Source organism: Podarcis raffonei, chromosome 15 (assembly GCF_027172205.1).
Source record: "Podarcis raffonei isolate rPodRaf1 chromosome 15, rPodRaf1.pri, whole genome shotgun sequence".
In the NCBI taxonomy this organism is placed as follows: domain Eukaryota; kingdom Metazoa; phylum Chordata; class Lepidosauria; order Squamata; family Lacertidae; genus Podarcis; species Podarcis raffonei.
In genome coordinates this window covers 4,835,214-4,852,370 of record NC_070616.1, presented here as the reverse complement: position 1 = coordinate 4,852,370, position 17,157 = coordinate 4,835,214, and the positions used below count along the sequence as shown (strand labels likewise).

General features: G+C 43.1%; 1 protein-coding gene across 1 annotated transcript in view; it reads right to left on the bottom strand.

Annotated features, from left to right (window-relative positions):
• Positions 1–17,157, bottom strand: part of MED13 (mediator complex subunit 13) — a 98,280-nt gene that overhangs the window by 10,288 nt on the left and 70,835 nt on the right. The window contains exons 13-24 of the mRNA XM_053367829.1: positions 16,848–16,938; positions 15,275–15,489; positions 12,023–12,219; positions 10,828–11,741; positions 9,180–9,347; positions 7,587–7,810; positions 4,744–4,933; positions 3,109–3,559; positions 1,778–1,994; positions 1,081–1,272; positions 643–866; positions 48–190 (exon numbers count right to left, since the gene is read on the bottom strand). Of these exons, the coding sequence (XP_053223804.1) occupies positions 48–190; positions 643–866; positions 1,081–1,272; positions 1,778–1,994; positions 3,109–3,559; positions 4,744–4,933; positions 7,587–7,810; positions 9,180–9,347; positions 10,828–11,741; positions 12,023–12,219; positions 15,275–15,489; positions 16,848–16,938 (3,226 nt within the window). The remainder of the gene's footprint in view (positions 1–47; positions 191–642; positions 867–1,080; positions 1,273–1,777; positions 1,995–3,108; positions 3,560–4,743; positions 4,934–7,586; positions 7,811–9,179; positions 9,348–10,827; positions 11,742–12,022; positions 12,220–15,274; positions 15,490–16,847; positions 16,939–17,157) is intronic.

Genomic DNA, 17,157 nt, shown 5'->3' with positions numbered 1-17,157 from the left:
TGCATCTCCATGGGTGACAAATATCTTCAGAGATGTTTCCATATTACCTTTTAGCTCCCCGTGGCCTATTCTTCCAAGACGTCCTATTACAACTCTCCAAGGCAACGAACTCATCTGCACAAGCCCCAGGCACCATTCCCAGAGTTTCTGAAGACCAAGTCTGCGAGCAGACCCCTTTTTCCTACGAGCCCTGGTGGGAAATAAAGATTCACTAGTAAACAAATCCGTGAACATACCTTCCAGCTGTTTTGACTGCTCCCAAAGAACATTTAGACACTGTTACACTTCAATATTTGGGCAGCCAGGGGAAAGATTCTGTACATGTTCAAAAGGTGCAAGATACAAGCAGTAAATCAATGCATCTACTCCCTCTTTATTTAATTACTTATACCCTGTTTTTGAAAATGAGATGCTTCTAAAAAAGCTTTAAAAAGATTAGGCACAAGTGTGTGTGTGTGTGTGTGTGTGTGTGTGTGTGTGTGTGTGTGTAAAATCAAACACCCTTCAAACATGCAGTAAAAACATTATCAGCATAAAAATCCATGAACCATTAAGTGAATCATAAAAAGGTTTCCAGGAAAGAAAGTTTCTATAAACTTATCTAAATACAGGAAATGACTTTATGAATTCCACAGCCCTTACCTGTTAGGTACATCAATGTTGATAATGCAGGTTTCCAATAGTTCTCCATATAAATCTGTGCACGATGCAAGAAGCCACCTTTGATCATGAGAGAGACAGTAGCCCACGAAAAGCACATTGTATTTCTGCCCAGCCTCTCCAAAGGTTTCTCCCAGCTCTGTCTGTTTATCTTTGACAGGAGCCAATATGAAAGGAGGGGCATACAGCTTAATACACTCTGGTCTCTGCAAAACACACACAAAACAGAACACTTAAAACCACAGGATTACTTGTCCCACAGAGTAGCAGATCCCCATATAAACAAATGAAACAGAATTGTGCGCATGCGCACAGCATCAGTTTTGCCTGAGGCAAAACTATTGATACGTATCTCATTCTGCCAGTGTTTCTCAGAGGTTTACCAGATTTCATGCCAACCAACTCATGGTTCTCACTTACTTCTGGACTCCTGAGCGCCATCTCCATTGCCAAACCTGGGCCAAACCCAGTTAATGTTTTCACATTGGTCGACGTTGGGAGTGGCCTCCGGCATTGCGTGAAGGCGGAGAATGCCAGCGATTTTAGATGCTGAGTGTAGATCTGCCTGTCTTCATTCTTGACCGGTTGTAACAGATATTGACAAGGAACAAGCTAAGAAGGTCAGAGAGGGAGGAAAAGGTAAGTAAGTATACACTGCCCAATCTGATACCAGTATATAGAAGCATTAAGACAGGAACAGCCTTCATGCCAAAGAAAAAGTAGCATTTGCACCAGTTTTGACTCTGGGCAACATCCTATCACAATATCCTGTGCAAACAATAATAAATCAATATAATAAACCAGGACACAGCCATGTGCGTGGAATCATAGTATCATAGAGTATAGCTCACAAGATGAGGTCAACATCAATGACATGTTGGTACTTTCAAAAAGAGCTAAGCAGCCAAAGAAATTTATTTAATTCTCCTATTCTGACCTGAACAGCATTTGAGTTAGGAACCTTAAAGAATCACACAAACCACCCAAAGCCACTGTAGAGCTAGAGCAGGTTGTAAGTCCAGCCATCAGAAGGTAAAAAGGCTTCCAAGGACTACTGTGGGCAAACACATTAAGCAAGAGGCTGCCTTTGGCTTTCCACATCACAGAATCAGCTTACCTGAACAGAAACGATGTTTCTGATGTTAGTAGGGAGATTTTGGATCATTTCAAGAAAGCAACGGAGAAGACCCAGAGTCCACACGCTGGAGGAGTTGCCCTCCTCTTTCTTCTCATACGAGAAAGGGTCAACAATGTAAACTACGATGGCAGGTGGGTAGGTGACTGCGTGGGAATCGCCGTCAGTGGGGACTCCCACTTTGTCGCGGTCCATAGTGCTGGAAGCAGAAAGCAAGCAGACATAAGAAACAGAAAGCTTCTTCCTTGTATGGGCCGTTAAGTGTTAAGACTGTGTTATGTGTTCATGAATTATCTGACTTCTTTTCACCCAGCAGAGAAAGACTCCTATCTCCCCTGTGCGGTATTTTAAGGGGACGCCGTCTTTGCGGCTTTTGGGAGCCATCAGTACCTTTGCGGCATCTGCAGCTAATATACCTTCCCCATCAATTATCTCAGGCTTATCAGAGCACAGCAAACACATTACTCACTAACAAAAGGGGCACAAAGGTATTAGGCACTCCTGGCACCAAAGGGTAAAAAGTTAATGCAGGCATCCTTCAGATATGAGTAACCATTGGTACAATTACTCACACTGTATTTCCTCAATTTTGGATTTAACAAGAGTTGGAACACTTGACCTGGAAGTAGAAGGAAGCCTAGGGAATTCAATCTTTGCAAATTCCACATTGCAAAAATTAGTGTGTGTGGTACTTTGCAAAGCAGAAGAGAACAGGCCCCTGCCCCAAGGAGCTTACAATCTAAGGCACTGGAATACTTAAAAAATTTAGCAGCTCACGTACAGTCCTTGGTTGAGATTGGAGACTGTCATAGCACAGAAGGAAGGATGCACTTAGAACTGTTTGGGCCAAAATGCTGCTAGCTACAAGGTAAAGCTCAGACAACTGCCTTACTTCTATAGTGTGGTTTTAATGACAGCAAGGACACCTGTTCAAGAAATCAGATTCCTGCAAAAGGGATGCCAAATTGGTGGCATATTTTCTCTCATCTTACTTGGAAGGGAAGTTCCAGCAAAGTTCCCAATCGCCCCATTTTGTTTTAAGGATAAGAACCCAGCATGGTGCAGAGGTCAAAAGTGTCAGAATGAGACTTCAGAGACCCAAGTTCAAATATCTATCCAACTATGAAGCTCACCCGGGTTACTTTGGGCCAGTCAACATCTCCCAGCCTAAACCTACCTCACAGGATAGTTGTGAGGATTAAAAAAAAAATGAGGGGGAGAACCATGTGTGCCACCCTGAGAAACTTGGAAGAAAGGCAGGATACAAATGGAAGTGAGTACATTAACTGATAAATCATTCTTTGCCGTGTTACCTCTCTGAAACTTCTGAGTGCGGCTGCAGAGGGACTGACGGGGCTTCCCCCGGTATCGCTGCGGATGGCGGCTGTTGCTGCTGCGTCCCCGCCTGCCCGTTCTGGACTGTCGCAGACTGCGTGGAGAGGGAGGAAGGAGTAGTAGTGTTGTTCATGCTGCCAAAAGGTGGAAAGGATGAAGGTTTGTTCGCTGAAATCCCACCGCCTGAACTGGAAGAGGAGGATGAAGTGGCAGTCGTGGTCATGGTGGAACTGGCCGTGGTAGTGGCAGAGGTGATGGCACTGTTTGAGTTCATTGGGGCAGCATTACTGGGAGCAGACGAAGGGGTGGATGATGGAGTAGAGCTGCCTCCAACCTGAGGCGGGACTGATGTAGGATGGCTGGTGGGAGGAACTAGGCTGGACTGAGAAAGCAAGGAATTGTCCAATGGCTGTGTAGCAAGGTAAGGACCTTAAAACAGAAAAGGAAAAGAAATTAACCAAACCTTCTGCTTCTGCGTTAATGAAACTTGACAGAGCATCATATTCATTTAGATAGAGAACCTGCCAAACTCTAGGTCCTTCACAGTTTACTACACAGGGGAAAGAGAAGAGATACCTATTTCCTGGGGGATGATAACCTTCCCTGAAATTATTATTATTTATTTATTTAATTTGTTAAGTCGCTTTATCTTGTCTAGGATAAGCCGAAATGATTTACAACCAAACCAAAGGCAGTCTACCAATCTTCCTTTAAAACACGAAAGTGCACCAGAGCGCCAAAGGTTTTCTAGGTTGAATTCTCAGTTCACACAGAGCACCTGTCAAACTCAGCAGTGCCCACAAACTGACTTTGCATCCATAAACATGACCAGGGCTTTTTTTCAGCCAGAACTCAGTTCCAGCACCTCTCAGGTGGGCGCCACTGCCATTATGTGAGAACAAGATTCATGGTGAGTTCTGGCACCTCTTTTTCTAGAAAAATAGCACTGAACATGACCACAAATGCTTGGCATAGGTCTGGGTGCTGGAGGGTTTGGGGGTGGAGTAAGTAAAGAAATAGATGTGGAAAGAGTTCCCCAAGAGTAGAAAGTTAGAGTCAGAGGCCAAGGCGACTGCTTCATGTTTTTGGCTCCTGAAATATGATTGACTGAAAGCCCCAACAACTACTTATGGTTCACTTAATGTAACTTTGCACTAACAAGATCAAATTAGATTTCCAACCCCTGTAGCTGCACAGAACATTCTGAACCCTAGAAGAAAACATAGCTTCCTCTGTCTGATTTAGCAACCCACCGCTAATATGCAAATTATATGGGTCAAGGAACATGGACAACTTGCACTGTACCAGATCGGAATTACAGTATGGGTAACTTCAAGCATGGGAGCTGCATTTTTTGCATGCCAGCATCTCATCAGCAACCCTGTTCCAACCACTTATGTATTGTATAACCACAGTGAAATATTTTTACAAGTGACGGCTTTAGGGCAGGGATAGCCAACCTAGGGCTCTCCAGATGTCGCTGGACTATAAATTCCAATATCCTGGACCAGGGGCTATGTGGACTACAATTGATGGGGGGTGAGTCCAACAAGACCTGGATGGCACAATGTCGGCTATCCTTGCATTAGGGGAAGGAAGTGGGGGGGACGTACCCAAATCATATCTGCAGACTTGAGCGTACAGTTTGAGTCTAGAAAATGATTCGCTGTTGGCGTGAGCTGCCTGGGAGAACCACTCAGCGACAGACTTCTCAGAAAGTTTGGTTGAAGCAGCAGATCCGACTCTCATGATCCCGTCAGGCAACAGTTTACAGATGGGTCGATGCTGGCCAAGCCTGCAGGACTGCAAAAGAAAAAGCAGGAACCAAACATGGTGAGTGGACAAATATTTTGACAAGTGGAGCGCAAGTCTAACTTATGGGACAGTGTCGCTTTAATGCACTGGGCAGAATACACCACGAAGCCCACAGCAACTCAATGGTTTTGGTTTTTAAATGCTCTTTATTAATTTTGCACGTAGTTTAGAAGACAATAAATCTCAATGTAGTTTTGCCTCCAGAAAGCAGGCAAGAGTACCCAGATCGGTATGCCTTTTCCAGATCCATGGCATTCACTGCTCCTGTCCCAAAAGTGCCCAAAACTGGAATCTTTGTTGACAAATAGCAGCAAAGAGCTTCAACTAAACATTGCAGCTTTTTGCTCTGATGCAGCTGTCGAATCTCCCCCAGAACTTTCAAGCTGTTCAACAGTGGAGCGGTCTCCCTCAGGAGGTTGTGGACTCTTCTTCCTTGGAGGTTTTTAGCAGAGGCTAGATGGTTATATGTCATGGATGCTTTAGCTGAGATCATGGATGCAGCCAAGATTTATGGGGGGGGGAGGGGGACTGAGCTGTTCATGACATGACTGGACAGGTAGTTAAGTATTTTTATTTACTTACTTGGTTTAGGGGGGCAGCTGTCTCCCTGGCGCCCCCCCCCCAGCTACACCTATAGTTGCGATTCCTGAATTGCAGGGAGTTGGACTAAATGGCCTTTGGGGTTCCCTCAAATTCTACAATTCTATGATCCTCAATCAAGAGACTGCAGAGTTGACCCCTTGAGGTCAGTCATCGTTTTCTGTTATGATCGTAACAGAGAAAATTGTTTCCCGGCTTCTTGTGTGAATCTGCAATCTGTACACATTGAGGTTATTTTAATGTCTTTTTATCATCTTGAGTTTTGTTCTGGCTCGCAGCCAAGCCAAATAAACTTGGACCTGAGGAGTAAGTACCACAGCTCCCTGCTGCTGCCTATGCTGCAGATTAGCAACCCATGGTATAAATTAAGCTACAAGGCATAACGTCATGAAGCTTGCCACAAAAAGATGCCTCTACTGTTCTTCTAGGGAGGCTGCCATGTTAGAAGGCTGCAGCAAAATCAAAAGACTGTTGTTTTGGACATTTTTCTTATAAAACACATGATTCAGTACCCTTATATGTTTGCCCTACAGTTTATTCAACAGTCTCCATAAAGTTTAATAATCTCAAGCATTTTGGTTGCAGGTTAACCCACAAAAACAGAGGTTTACAGTTTTTTTAAAAGCAGCCTCATGGCACCCAAAGAACAGCAAATTAGTGGCCCGAGCACACTTTGCCTGATGCATACAAAGTTTCCCCCAACTATAGATAGAAGGAGGGGAAAGTTGTCATAAAATTAAGTCAGAAGACCTAGTATTTTTTTTTTTTAAAGCATGATCCTTTCAGGAACAGCATGTCAATATAAAACAAGACTAAATCAAAAGAATGAATGATCCAATCAGTGCAGGTGTGACTAAGTCCCAACTGGTAAGGAACTGGCAATCGAAGATGAAAACACACACCAAAAGAAGTGATTGAGCCCGAGTTGGATGGTGTGAAATCTGCCAATGTATTTCAACTCAGCAGGCTTGACCCTGGAGTCTCCTTTTGAAAGTGGCCATACTTTCAGCAAATGTTTCAAATCTGCTACTGAACTGCCAGTGAAAGAGTGAACTACACACACCGACTCTGACCGGATCTTTTTTGCTTTTTTAATGGGATTTTATTTCTTTTCTTTTCTGCTCTGCAAAGTAATGGCCTGGTCTTTGCAAAACGCCTTAATAATACTCTGGGATCAGGAGAGCCAGACCAGTACTATTCTTCTTTCCTGAAAGCATCAACGTGGCAGCACATACTAATTTTAACAATTATTATTGCTATTATTACATTTATTGCCTGCCCTTCATCAGCAGGCCTCAGGGTGGGTTACAACAACTTAAAATTAAAAACAGCTAGAAAGTATTACAATCGCTGGAATAGGGTTGGCTCTGGAAACACACATTTTGGGTGTCAAAAGACCACCCTCTTACCCTAACAAGATTTAGTCCAAAAAGACAGCGTGGCTACCCTGTTACATTAAGTAAGCTCTTTTTAAAAACATTATAAATCCTTGAGCTGGGCCGGGTGTGTGGGTGTGTGTGTGTGTGTGTGTGAGAGAGAGAGAGAGAGAGAGAGAGAGAGAGAGAGAGAGTGTGTGCGCTCAGATAAAGTAATTGTGGCTTGCCAGAGTATTCAGAACAGCCTTGCCATAAAGCTAGTTGCCAACAACATCCTCTTTTCTTTGGCTTCTGTTAAATGCAGGGTAAGACTGGCAATGCCTTGGAATAAAGGCCAGACAGCACCTTGCAGGAGCACAGGGAAGATTCAGTAACCTGGAGTTAACAATGTTTGTAGCCTTAAATGCAGGAGGGCAGTACATAATTTAACCACTTGATGGCATCTGCATGATAAGGAAACTGCTACTTAAATGAAGCCCTGCTAAAAGGAGATGAGCCTTTTATCTCTTTCTACCATCCATTTTAGCTGATTTGTTAAGATAAGGTCTGCAGGAGGCTTTAAGTGTCAGCTGGAATGCAAAGTTGATAAATGGCACCATTAAGGGGGGGGGGTAGGATTCCTTCTGGAGCGCTCCACGCAGGGCCTCCTTCTCATATTCCCTTACCTCATATATTGCCGTGAGATCCCGAAAGAAGGTCTTTGCTCCGTTCAGCAGCGCTTCATTCTCTGGACACACCACAACGTAAGCAATGTCTCTCTGAGATCCATAGGGTTCCAACATCAGCCTCTCCCAGTACGGTAAGGCAAATGGGGACAGCACCAGGAAGTCGTAATCGTATCCCAACAAAAAAGTTGGAATGGGCAGTGGTTCTGGAGACTCATCAGTTCCTGGATAAGGAAAGGGACATTTTTTCCCATATATTAGAATGGAACTGGAGCGCAACAGTGCATCCCCTTCCAGATTCAAGGGAAGCAACTGCCGAGAGAAAAATGAGATGCCAGATGTCTTCTGGAGCAAGTTTAATTCTCAAGCCACTCCTAGTACTGCCATCAAAACAGAATTGGTCCATTCTATCCCATCCGATCTGCCTTTTTTACTACTCTGTTCCCAGAAAACAAAAGCTGGAAGTCTATGGAGTTAGACAAAGATACCAATATGCAAAATTAGTCTAAAGCTGGAGGTCTTAAGTAGTGATCTATGTAAAATACTCTCCAAACATTTGCAGTGCAAAATTGGGGGCTGGCATGTAAACAAATCAAGCAGCAAGTGTGGCTTCCCTCATACAAACAAATCCAAAGTACTGGGCTGAAGGATGAAAGTTTGCTTCCTACATCTTGGGAGAACTCATGAAGGCCTCGGTAGGAACAAAAGGATCTAATGAGGGATTCACAAATGAAGATTCACAGTCAGACTCCATAGCTCAATTCAGACATCACTGCCATATCACCATCAGAAATACACTATTGGTTCACACACCCCACATCCTTCCCTTCTATACACCAATTCCCTCCTTTACTTAAAAGTTTTTCTTAATCATAGTTGCCCATGATGCCCTATCTGGGCAAACTGGGTGTAACCATACTTTTCTTCCAAATCTGAAATGGAAATCCACTTCTACCTAGGAGTTTCTTCTTATTTGGAAACACGGAAGGGGGGACAGAATACAGCGGTACCTCGAGTTATGAACGCCTCAGGTTACAAACGCTTCAGGTTACAAACTCCGCTAACCTGGAAGAGTTACCTCGAGTTGAGAACTTTGCCCCAGGATGAGAACGGAAATTGTGTGCCGGCGGTGCAGCAGCAGCAAGAGGCCCCATTGGCAAAAGCACGCCTCTAGTTAAGAACAGTTTCAGGTTAAGAACGGACCTCCTGAACGAAGTAAGTTCGTAACTAGAGGTACCACTGTACAACATCTGGATGTGGCTGTATGGTTGATTATATTGTACTGAAAGGATAGGATACAATTTTAAAGTTCTCTGGTCTTGATGTCTAGCATCTCTATAAATGTTCCTTCATACTCTCCTATCCTTCCAGCCTATCATGAGTTCCAAAATAAACAACTCATGACCAAAATTCAACCCAAAGAAGAGTGCATCATAACCTCCCAAAACCACAGAGCATAAACTGAGATTTCAACATACTACTACTTCCTGAATTCCCTCCGCCCATGCACTAGGAAAGGGTAGGAAAGTTTAAAAATGATCCCCTCTCCACACAGAAATAAATGAAAAAAACTGATCCGTGGACAACATTTACCATAAGTGCCTCGGCCAGCCATTTTGTGAAACTGCTGCCACGTGAGAGGACCCTGCACTCCCCAAGAGCGAACGGTTCGTTTTTTCTGAATTGCATCCTGGAGGACAGGCTGAAGTGAGAGCAGCATGCGAAGGATGTCCTGAGAACACTGCATGCTCACGTCTCCAACTGAAACAACCAAAGTTAGTTCAAAGAGGTTGCAAAGTAGTGTCCTAGTCACAATCTATACATATCAACAACGCATTTCTAAGCTCCAGGTGTTGTACATTAAATGCATGAAGTTATCTGTGCTCAGAGAACACAACCCACATCGCTGCTATGAAATTTTCTATTTTACTGGACACTGCTTTGGTTAGTTTAGTTTAAAATGAGGGATGCAAACTCTAAGTAGTTTTGGTTGATGAACACAGGGAAACTACAAGTTAAGGGCACAATTTATTTATTTTTTTAGGTGCATTCACTTATTCACCTCTAAAGGCATCTTAGTAAAAACACCATTTGCATTTAATTTTTAAATAAACCAACCCATTCAAAGGAAATGATTAACAAATTAAAAAATTTTCAACTGGTTGACAACTCTACTTAAAAGCAGCATATGGCTTGTCACTGAAATATTCAATTTCAGTCTTCCAAAAACCAAATAAAGCACATAGGGTGCTTAACTTTCAAAATATTTGAAAATTCCCCCTAAGGCTAAGGAGTATATGCTTGCTTCAGAGTGTTTGTTACCCAACACCCTGAACAGATACCTGCACAGAAAGATTCCTTAAAATATGCTATATAGCAAAGTAAATACATCCTATGCACACTAAACTTGCAAAGTAGGCAGGTAATATAGCACAGCCATAGCTAGATCAACTTGAAATGTCCCACCTAATTCATATTTTTATTTTGCACCTTTATATACCTCTTTTTCTAATTACAAATCAATATGCTTCACATGAGTATAACTTAAAATATATGGATGGTTCAATTAGGTCTGGTATGGGCCTTTTATGCTTTAATGTGATATGTTTGGACAGACACATAAATAGGTTCTGAAGGCATGTTCCAACGGATGGTTGATCTCTGAATGATAATCTTTTCTACCAACCTGGAAAAGTTATTCCTGCAGCCCAGGGGCAGATATCTCCCTGCTCTAATTTAGAAAGCATTTCTCAGTTTCCTTAAAAATCAGAGTATCCAGAATTCCCTCACATTCACCATGAAGAGGCCCTAATTGATCACAACTGCAATACAACATACTGCCAAGCAATCATGTGTATGTTTAGCGGCCTACATCAAAGAGATAGACAGACATTTCTCAAGCAGTCAAAACTTTGAATCTTCCAGGGTAGGCATGGGGAACTGTGGCTTCCAGATGCTGCTGGACTACACCTCCCATCAGTCCCAGCCAGCATGGCCAGTGGTCAGCTACAATGGGACTGTAGTCCAGCAACTTCTGGAGAGCCACAGATTCTCCACCCCTGTTCCAGAGAATAATAAATAATTGGCATTCCAGATATTTTAGGTATAATTAGTGCACCCAAGCAAGCTACCCATTCTTTGCAATTTATGGTAAATCAACTAAGTGATCACTTTTAAGTCCGCGTTTTATATAGGGTGAGAAATTTAAAACATGGGGGAGGGGGCAACTGCAAACACTTACCATTTTGTTTTGACCAGTGGTGCAAGCAAGTACTCTTCACAAGTGCTTCATCAACTTTCCCTCCCGACATGTTGTCCATAAACTGGCGCCCATGTTCCAACGCAAGGTAGCAGTCATTACAACAATCCCTTTCCTCAGCGCGTACCAGGTTGCCCATGGCTCCAGCTTTTGGCAAGGGGTCGTGGTCAGCCGCTCCAAATGGCGAGAACAGGTTGGTGCACTGGTCTTGCAGCAAGAGTATCAGCTCATCAGGCAGCCTGTCAGCCTCCTTCGATCCCCCGCCATGCTCAGCGGAGCCCGTGCGGAGGGCCTCAAAGCGCTTCTCCACATCTTTGCCACATTCCGAGCTGCGGCCTAGGATGTCCAGCTCATCCTCTAGGAATAATCCAGAGTTGTTGCCAAACTTCCTGTTCATCACTGCGCTGAAGCCACAGGTACACCTGTACTGGGCTTCTTGTGTTGGATCTGGAATGTAAACTCCAACATCGGCACCTTTGATGTTTGTGTTGCAGACGCAGATGCAACAGCTGTCAAAGTTACAGTCTTTGAAGAGGTTCATCACCGATTCAGAGAGGATGAGGTTGACGTAGAGACTGTGGGCCTCAGGGATAGAAGGGACAGTGGGAGGCTCAACAGAATTTAGCGGTCTGCAGGTTGATGGCGTTGAGGCTGGTGAATACAAGTCCGAATTCTCATATTTGACTGAGCCTTGAGCACTGGCTGGCCCACCAGCCCCACGGGGAGTCCTTGGAGTCCTTGGTGTCCGAGGAGTTGGGAAACGGGGGGTGGAAGGCGAAGGGAGAATGCCAGGCCCACTGTTACTGGGTGGGGCACTGCTGGGTGGCATTCCAAAGGGCGTATGTGTTTGTGGAGTGTAGGCGGGGCCATATTCTTGATCAATAGTGCTCCCATCACTAGGGGGGAAAGAGAAATATCTTTACCCAAGGCTTTTAAGTTGTACGTTCTCTATAATATATTTTTTTTTTTTAAAGGATCTGAGCAGACAAACAGTGGGAATCACTGCCAGTAACAGGACAAAACAATCAAGATACAGCGGCACATGGCAACAAGTTTAGAGAGGTAACATAGGACAACAGATGCTGCTGGATTCCAACTCCCATCAGCCCCTTCCAGAGCAACCAGCTGCCAGGGATGATGGGAGCTGCAGTACAAAACATTGCACTCAAGCACATACCCTTCTTTGATGAATGGCATTGCAGGCCCCGGAGGAAGCAATTCCAGCTTGCCCACAGTCCAGCTCTGCCGGTAAACACACTCCTCCGGCAGCTTGATGGGCTGGAGACACTGGCTTGGTAGAGTCTTCAATGGTGCAAACATGGAACACCCCACAAAAGCTTGGCTGTTCTCAGGCTTATAAACGTAGGAATAATCCTAGAAGCAAAAAGATAAAGTGTAAATGAAGAGCTAACATGCATTGTCAGAAAAAGAAAAGCCAGTTGTCCCTTTGGTTTGCTGCCTCTGGGCTATGAATCAGGGGAGATGGCTTGAGTTCAAGTAGAATAATACATGGGCCAAATCTGGGCTTAGAAGCTCATTTTGAGTCTATACTGGGTGTGTTTGCACATCACAATATGGCACAGTTAATGGTTTAGCCGTGAACGTGCAGATTGTTCCCACTTTGTTCCTCTCCCTAGCTAGCAGGAACAACAAACCACAATCCTTGGTTTAGCATTATATCCAGAATGTGGATTGGTTTTTCCTTTGCTCCAAACATACCATGATCTGAAAGGTTTGATACAGGTATTGCAGATTCTTATCAGCTGGGGTTCAGGACAGAATTATCCTGGTTAGCTATTTAAAAATTGCACTACAGCACTCTGTGAAGCAAGCATAAGGTACTGGTGGGGTTACCCATTCAAACACCTAATAACTTATGAAGGAGTAACTAAAGCTACCTTCACACAACTGCAAGTTTTAAAAAGTATTAAATCAACCAGGACTGCAACCAAATGAAGACAAACAATGAAGACAAACAACTGAGAAAAGCAGGCAGTGGAGAGGAAGACACAGAACTCAAAGGAGGAGGCTGGCAGCAGATGGGGAAAAGGGTGGGGGGGCAGAGAAACAAGTAAAAAACAACAACAATCCTGCAAAAAAAGCAAAAACAACATACTGAGGGCTTCTTCTCTGCCTGGGGTCCCACTGAAACAATCAACTTTGTTTCACCTAAGTTTGACCAAGAGTCATGAGCTCTATTACCAAACTGGGCACGAACTGGGCTATTATTCTTTTATTTTTGTCTGTAATATAACCATGTAAAACATGTTCTGTTTCTGGGGGGGGGGCTAATGTTTACGTTCCCCCAATTTCACCTAAGCATTTGGCTCATGAACGAAAGAGGGACTATTCCGCTCCCAACCGCAGGTGTAGGGATTATTATGTTGGGAAGGTTGGAGGGATTAGGGAGGGGGAGGCGGGAGTCTGAATGTTGAAGTTAATTCCTTTTGAAATTCAGAGCATCTGTATTTTTTGCTGATGGAATATGGTAATAACACTGAAATTACTATGACACTGAAATTACTATAATACATCTATTGCCTGGTTGGTTGGTTTTTTAAACTAGCCTTTAGCGCAGGGGCTGTCAACCTGGTCCCTGCCACCCACTAGTGGGCGTTTCAGGATTGTAGGTGGGTGGTGGGGGGTTCTACGGCACAAGTTGAATCCTCCTTCCATTGAGCGCTGGTGGGCGGTAAGGAAATTTTACCATCAAGAAAGATGCATTAGTGGGCAGTAGGTATAAAAAGGTTGACTAACCCTGCTTTAGTGGCATTAAGTTAAAACAGTAAAACCATAAAAGCATACAAAGCCATCCAAATACATTGATAATCCAAACACATACAATATATAAAATAGATAGCCACCACTGAATAAATCAGGCAACTTTAGATTTAGCTTTAAAGATCTTGGCTAAGTACCCTGAAACAATCTTGGCACTTTCAGTAGTATCATCCCTGGAATATGCTGCATAATTTTAAATTAACCTTATAATGCCACACTTAACTGCAATAACTTTGAATGTAAATGACCTGGGTACACCAATTAAATGAAGACGGGTATGGTCTGCTTTAAAGTGAGATAACCCAAACCTTAATTTTTTTACAAGAGACATATAAAAAAAGAAACACAATACTGGTATAAAATCCTTCCTCCCAAGTGCAGGTGGAAATTGGTACCCATCAAAAGGTTCTTCCAAAAGTAGGGGGTCACCAATCTGGATTTCTCCCAAACTTGATTTTCATTTAAAAGATATACTAAGTGATCCCACTGGAAGATTTATTTTCCTCAAGGGTCTGTTAGAGAACTCCTGGCTGACATTATGCTCTATTTATGTACCTGATACCCAACAATAACAATTTCTGGATGTAACTTTTCGAATACTGCACTCATTTATACAAGGTGAAGTGGTAATAGGTGGTGACTTAAATCTTGTACTTAATGATTATTTTGATAAAAGCAGAACTTCTCACCTATCACGAAACCCGTGGAAACTGCCTTCGTTTAAAACATCCCTCTACAACATTTTACATAAACACAGCTACTTTGATGCTTGGTGCATAGCCAATGCAGAACTAAGAAACTATACACATGTCAGCAAGGTGCAAAAATTGTGCCAGATTGGATTATTTATTAATCACAGAAGGCCTTATCTCTCAGCTTCTTAATATCTTAGACCATGTCCCTGTTATCACCAGAATACAATGAGGAATACTCAAACCTAAACCTTTCTAATGGAAATTAGACCCCTGGATATAAACTTTATTTTTTTCTATTGAGAAACTCCTTAAAGATATTCCTGATTTTTTAAAAAAAGATTAATTATATAAGAGAACAGACAACATGGAACCCCTTAGCTTTGGCATTGAAAGCAGATGATGATGTAAAGGTTTTGAATTATTTGGGGGGAAAGCATCTTAACAATATGCTCGCAGATGATGAACATATTCCTTTCTGATCCTGAAATCTAATTACCTGCTGTTATGCACCAACTTGCTACAAATGGCAAAATATCTGGGTTCATTGTTAACTTCACCAAATCTGAGCTGATGCGTATACACACCCTGCCAAACCTACAACTTCACTGGCACAAAATAAGTGGACTGAAACTCTGTATACACCTAAGAATCTATCTAAACTAGAAAAAAAAATTACTTTCCTGATAGATTTAACAATTAAGCTCAAAAAATGGTCAAAGTTAACATTCTCACTGGGCGTTCTATAAGACATGGTATCCCTTTATCAACTTTAGGAGACACTTTCTTTGGTTCCCTTTCTTGGAATGTCTAAAACTGCAGACATCAGCTGCTATTTTTCTGTACAACTGTACAACTACTAAGCCCTGTTTTCTTTGTATGGGTATGTTTTGTTACCTGAAATTAAGAATCTATTAAATAATAGCAGTAACAGTAATAAAGACAACTTAACGTACCTTTATTTCTGAGGGTTTGGGGCTACAGAATCCCTCATCTACTTCAATCCTGAACTGAACACCAGCAGTAGCGCCATTTCCTTCTAAGACAGTCCCTCCAGGCGTGGTGTCCATGCTGCCATATTCCTTGTTGTTCATATTCATGGGAGAAAACCCCATAATGTGTTGCTCCAAGGATGGCGGTGTTGGGTACATTTTATGAAGATCTGCAGTGCCTGGTTTAGATTTAAAAGGATTTAGAGAGAGAGAGAGAGAGAGAGAGAGAGAGAGAGAGAGAGAGAGAGAGAGAGAGAGATATGTTGGGATGCTCACACATCACAGCTACTCTCATTTATCGCAAGTTTATCGTGTCTTCAAATGCTTGCCTGCAGCACATTCCCAAACTATATCATTAGCATAAAATGTACACTCCATTAATATTTCCCTCACTAGTGTTCTCTTTCCCTGTGCCCCAATCCCCAAACTGGGACTGTGAACCCTAGTGTGGGAAGTTCCCATGTGATTCATCCTACCTGTTTGGTGTAAGCTTGGCCCTTCAAAATATATTGCATGAAGTGGTCTCCCAAGTAGGTAGTTTACATACAAGGGTACAGAATTGCGGGGAGGGGGGGATATCTGTGCAGCAGGAACAGAAGACCAAGAGATGCGAAAGATAGCTGTAGGTGCATCATAGGTAAAGATACAACCCAACATGTGTGTGACTCACTATCAACAAGCAGCCAGTGGGGCTAAATGAGCATAGGAAGATGGACAGTTATCAACCAACGTCTGAAATGTGATACTTGTTTTCTGGAGTGAGCTAGGCACACCCAGCTTCTACCAAGTTTGAGTTCCACAACAGTAAATTTTCTAGAGATTTTCAACAACCCAAGACAGCCAAACTGCTTCCCCACTGGCTTATGAATGTTGCTATTTTACAATTTTGTCACAGAATGCAAATAAAGCATTCCAATGTCTTGAACTAGTCTTTGACCGTAATAATATTATTTTTTTTAAAAGCATTTCTATGTTACTGGTGCTTGCTAACTGTAGCAGCAGCAGCAGCAGCCACACAATAAAAAAAAGCTAGTTTGTGAAGTAGTACACTCAGACATGTCAATTTGAACTAGCTGGGGCTAAGAGTAGGGGCAGGGAGTGGGGAACCTTTTTTGGCCCAGCAGGCCAGATCTTTCTCTCTCCGTACCATGTGGACAGACTTGGACACACCTGCCTGTCAATCATCGGATATCATTACGTCGTAAGGTAATATGACTGGTGGGTGGTCCTGCCCAACTATCAAAGTTGGCCAGGGAGGCAGTGAGAGATGGTGACCTTTCTGCAGGGATCGAGTAAATGAGAGCAGATTCTCTGCAGGGAAATCTCCTGTGCACCTGAACCAAGCAGGATTAAACTCCCTGGGCATTTGTCAACATGTCAGGAGTTCAATCCTGTTTTCTGAAGGGATCAACTGCACAAGCAACCAATCCAGCCGCATCCCAAATATGACAACAGGCGTGGGCGGCTAGCCAGAAGTTCCCCCAAAGTATGTGTGTTTGGGGGGCCATGGAAGGAGAGGAAAAAGAAAGCAGCTTACTTATGCATGACAAAGGGTCCAGGTTTCCTGCTTTTGACTCTTTGCAGTTGGATTTGTCATCTGCTCCATTCAGCATTCTTTTAGATCCAGGCTAGGGAGGGAAGAGGAATAAAAGAAACTGACTCCACAGGTATCGCTGGATAAAAATAAGGTCTTGCACAGCTTCATCAATAGCAATGACTTTGCAGCTTTAAAAAACGTGCCATGTCATGGGTAAATTCAGAAACAGGCAGGAGTTTCAAAAGCAGTTTATATTGGATGTGCCCTGTGATTCAAAGCAGGCAGAAAGCTCACAATGCCTGCTCAAGCC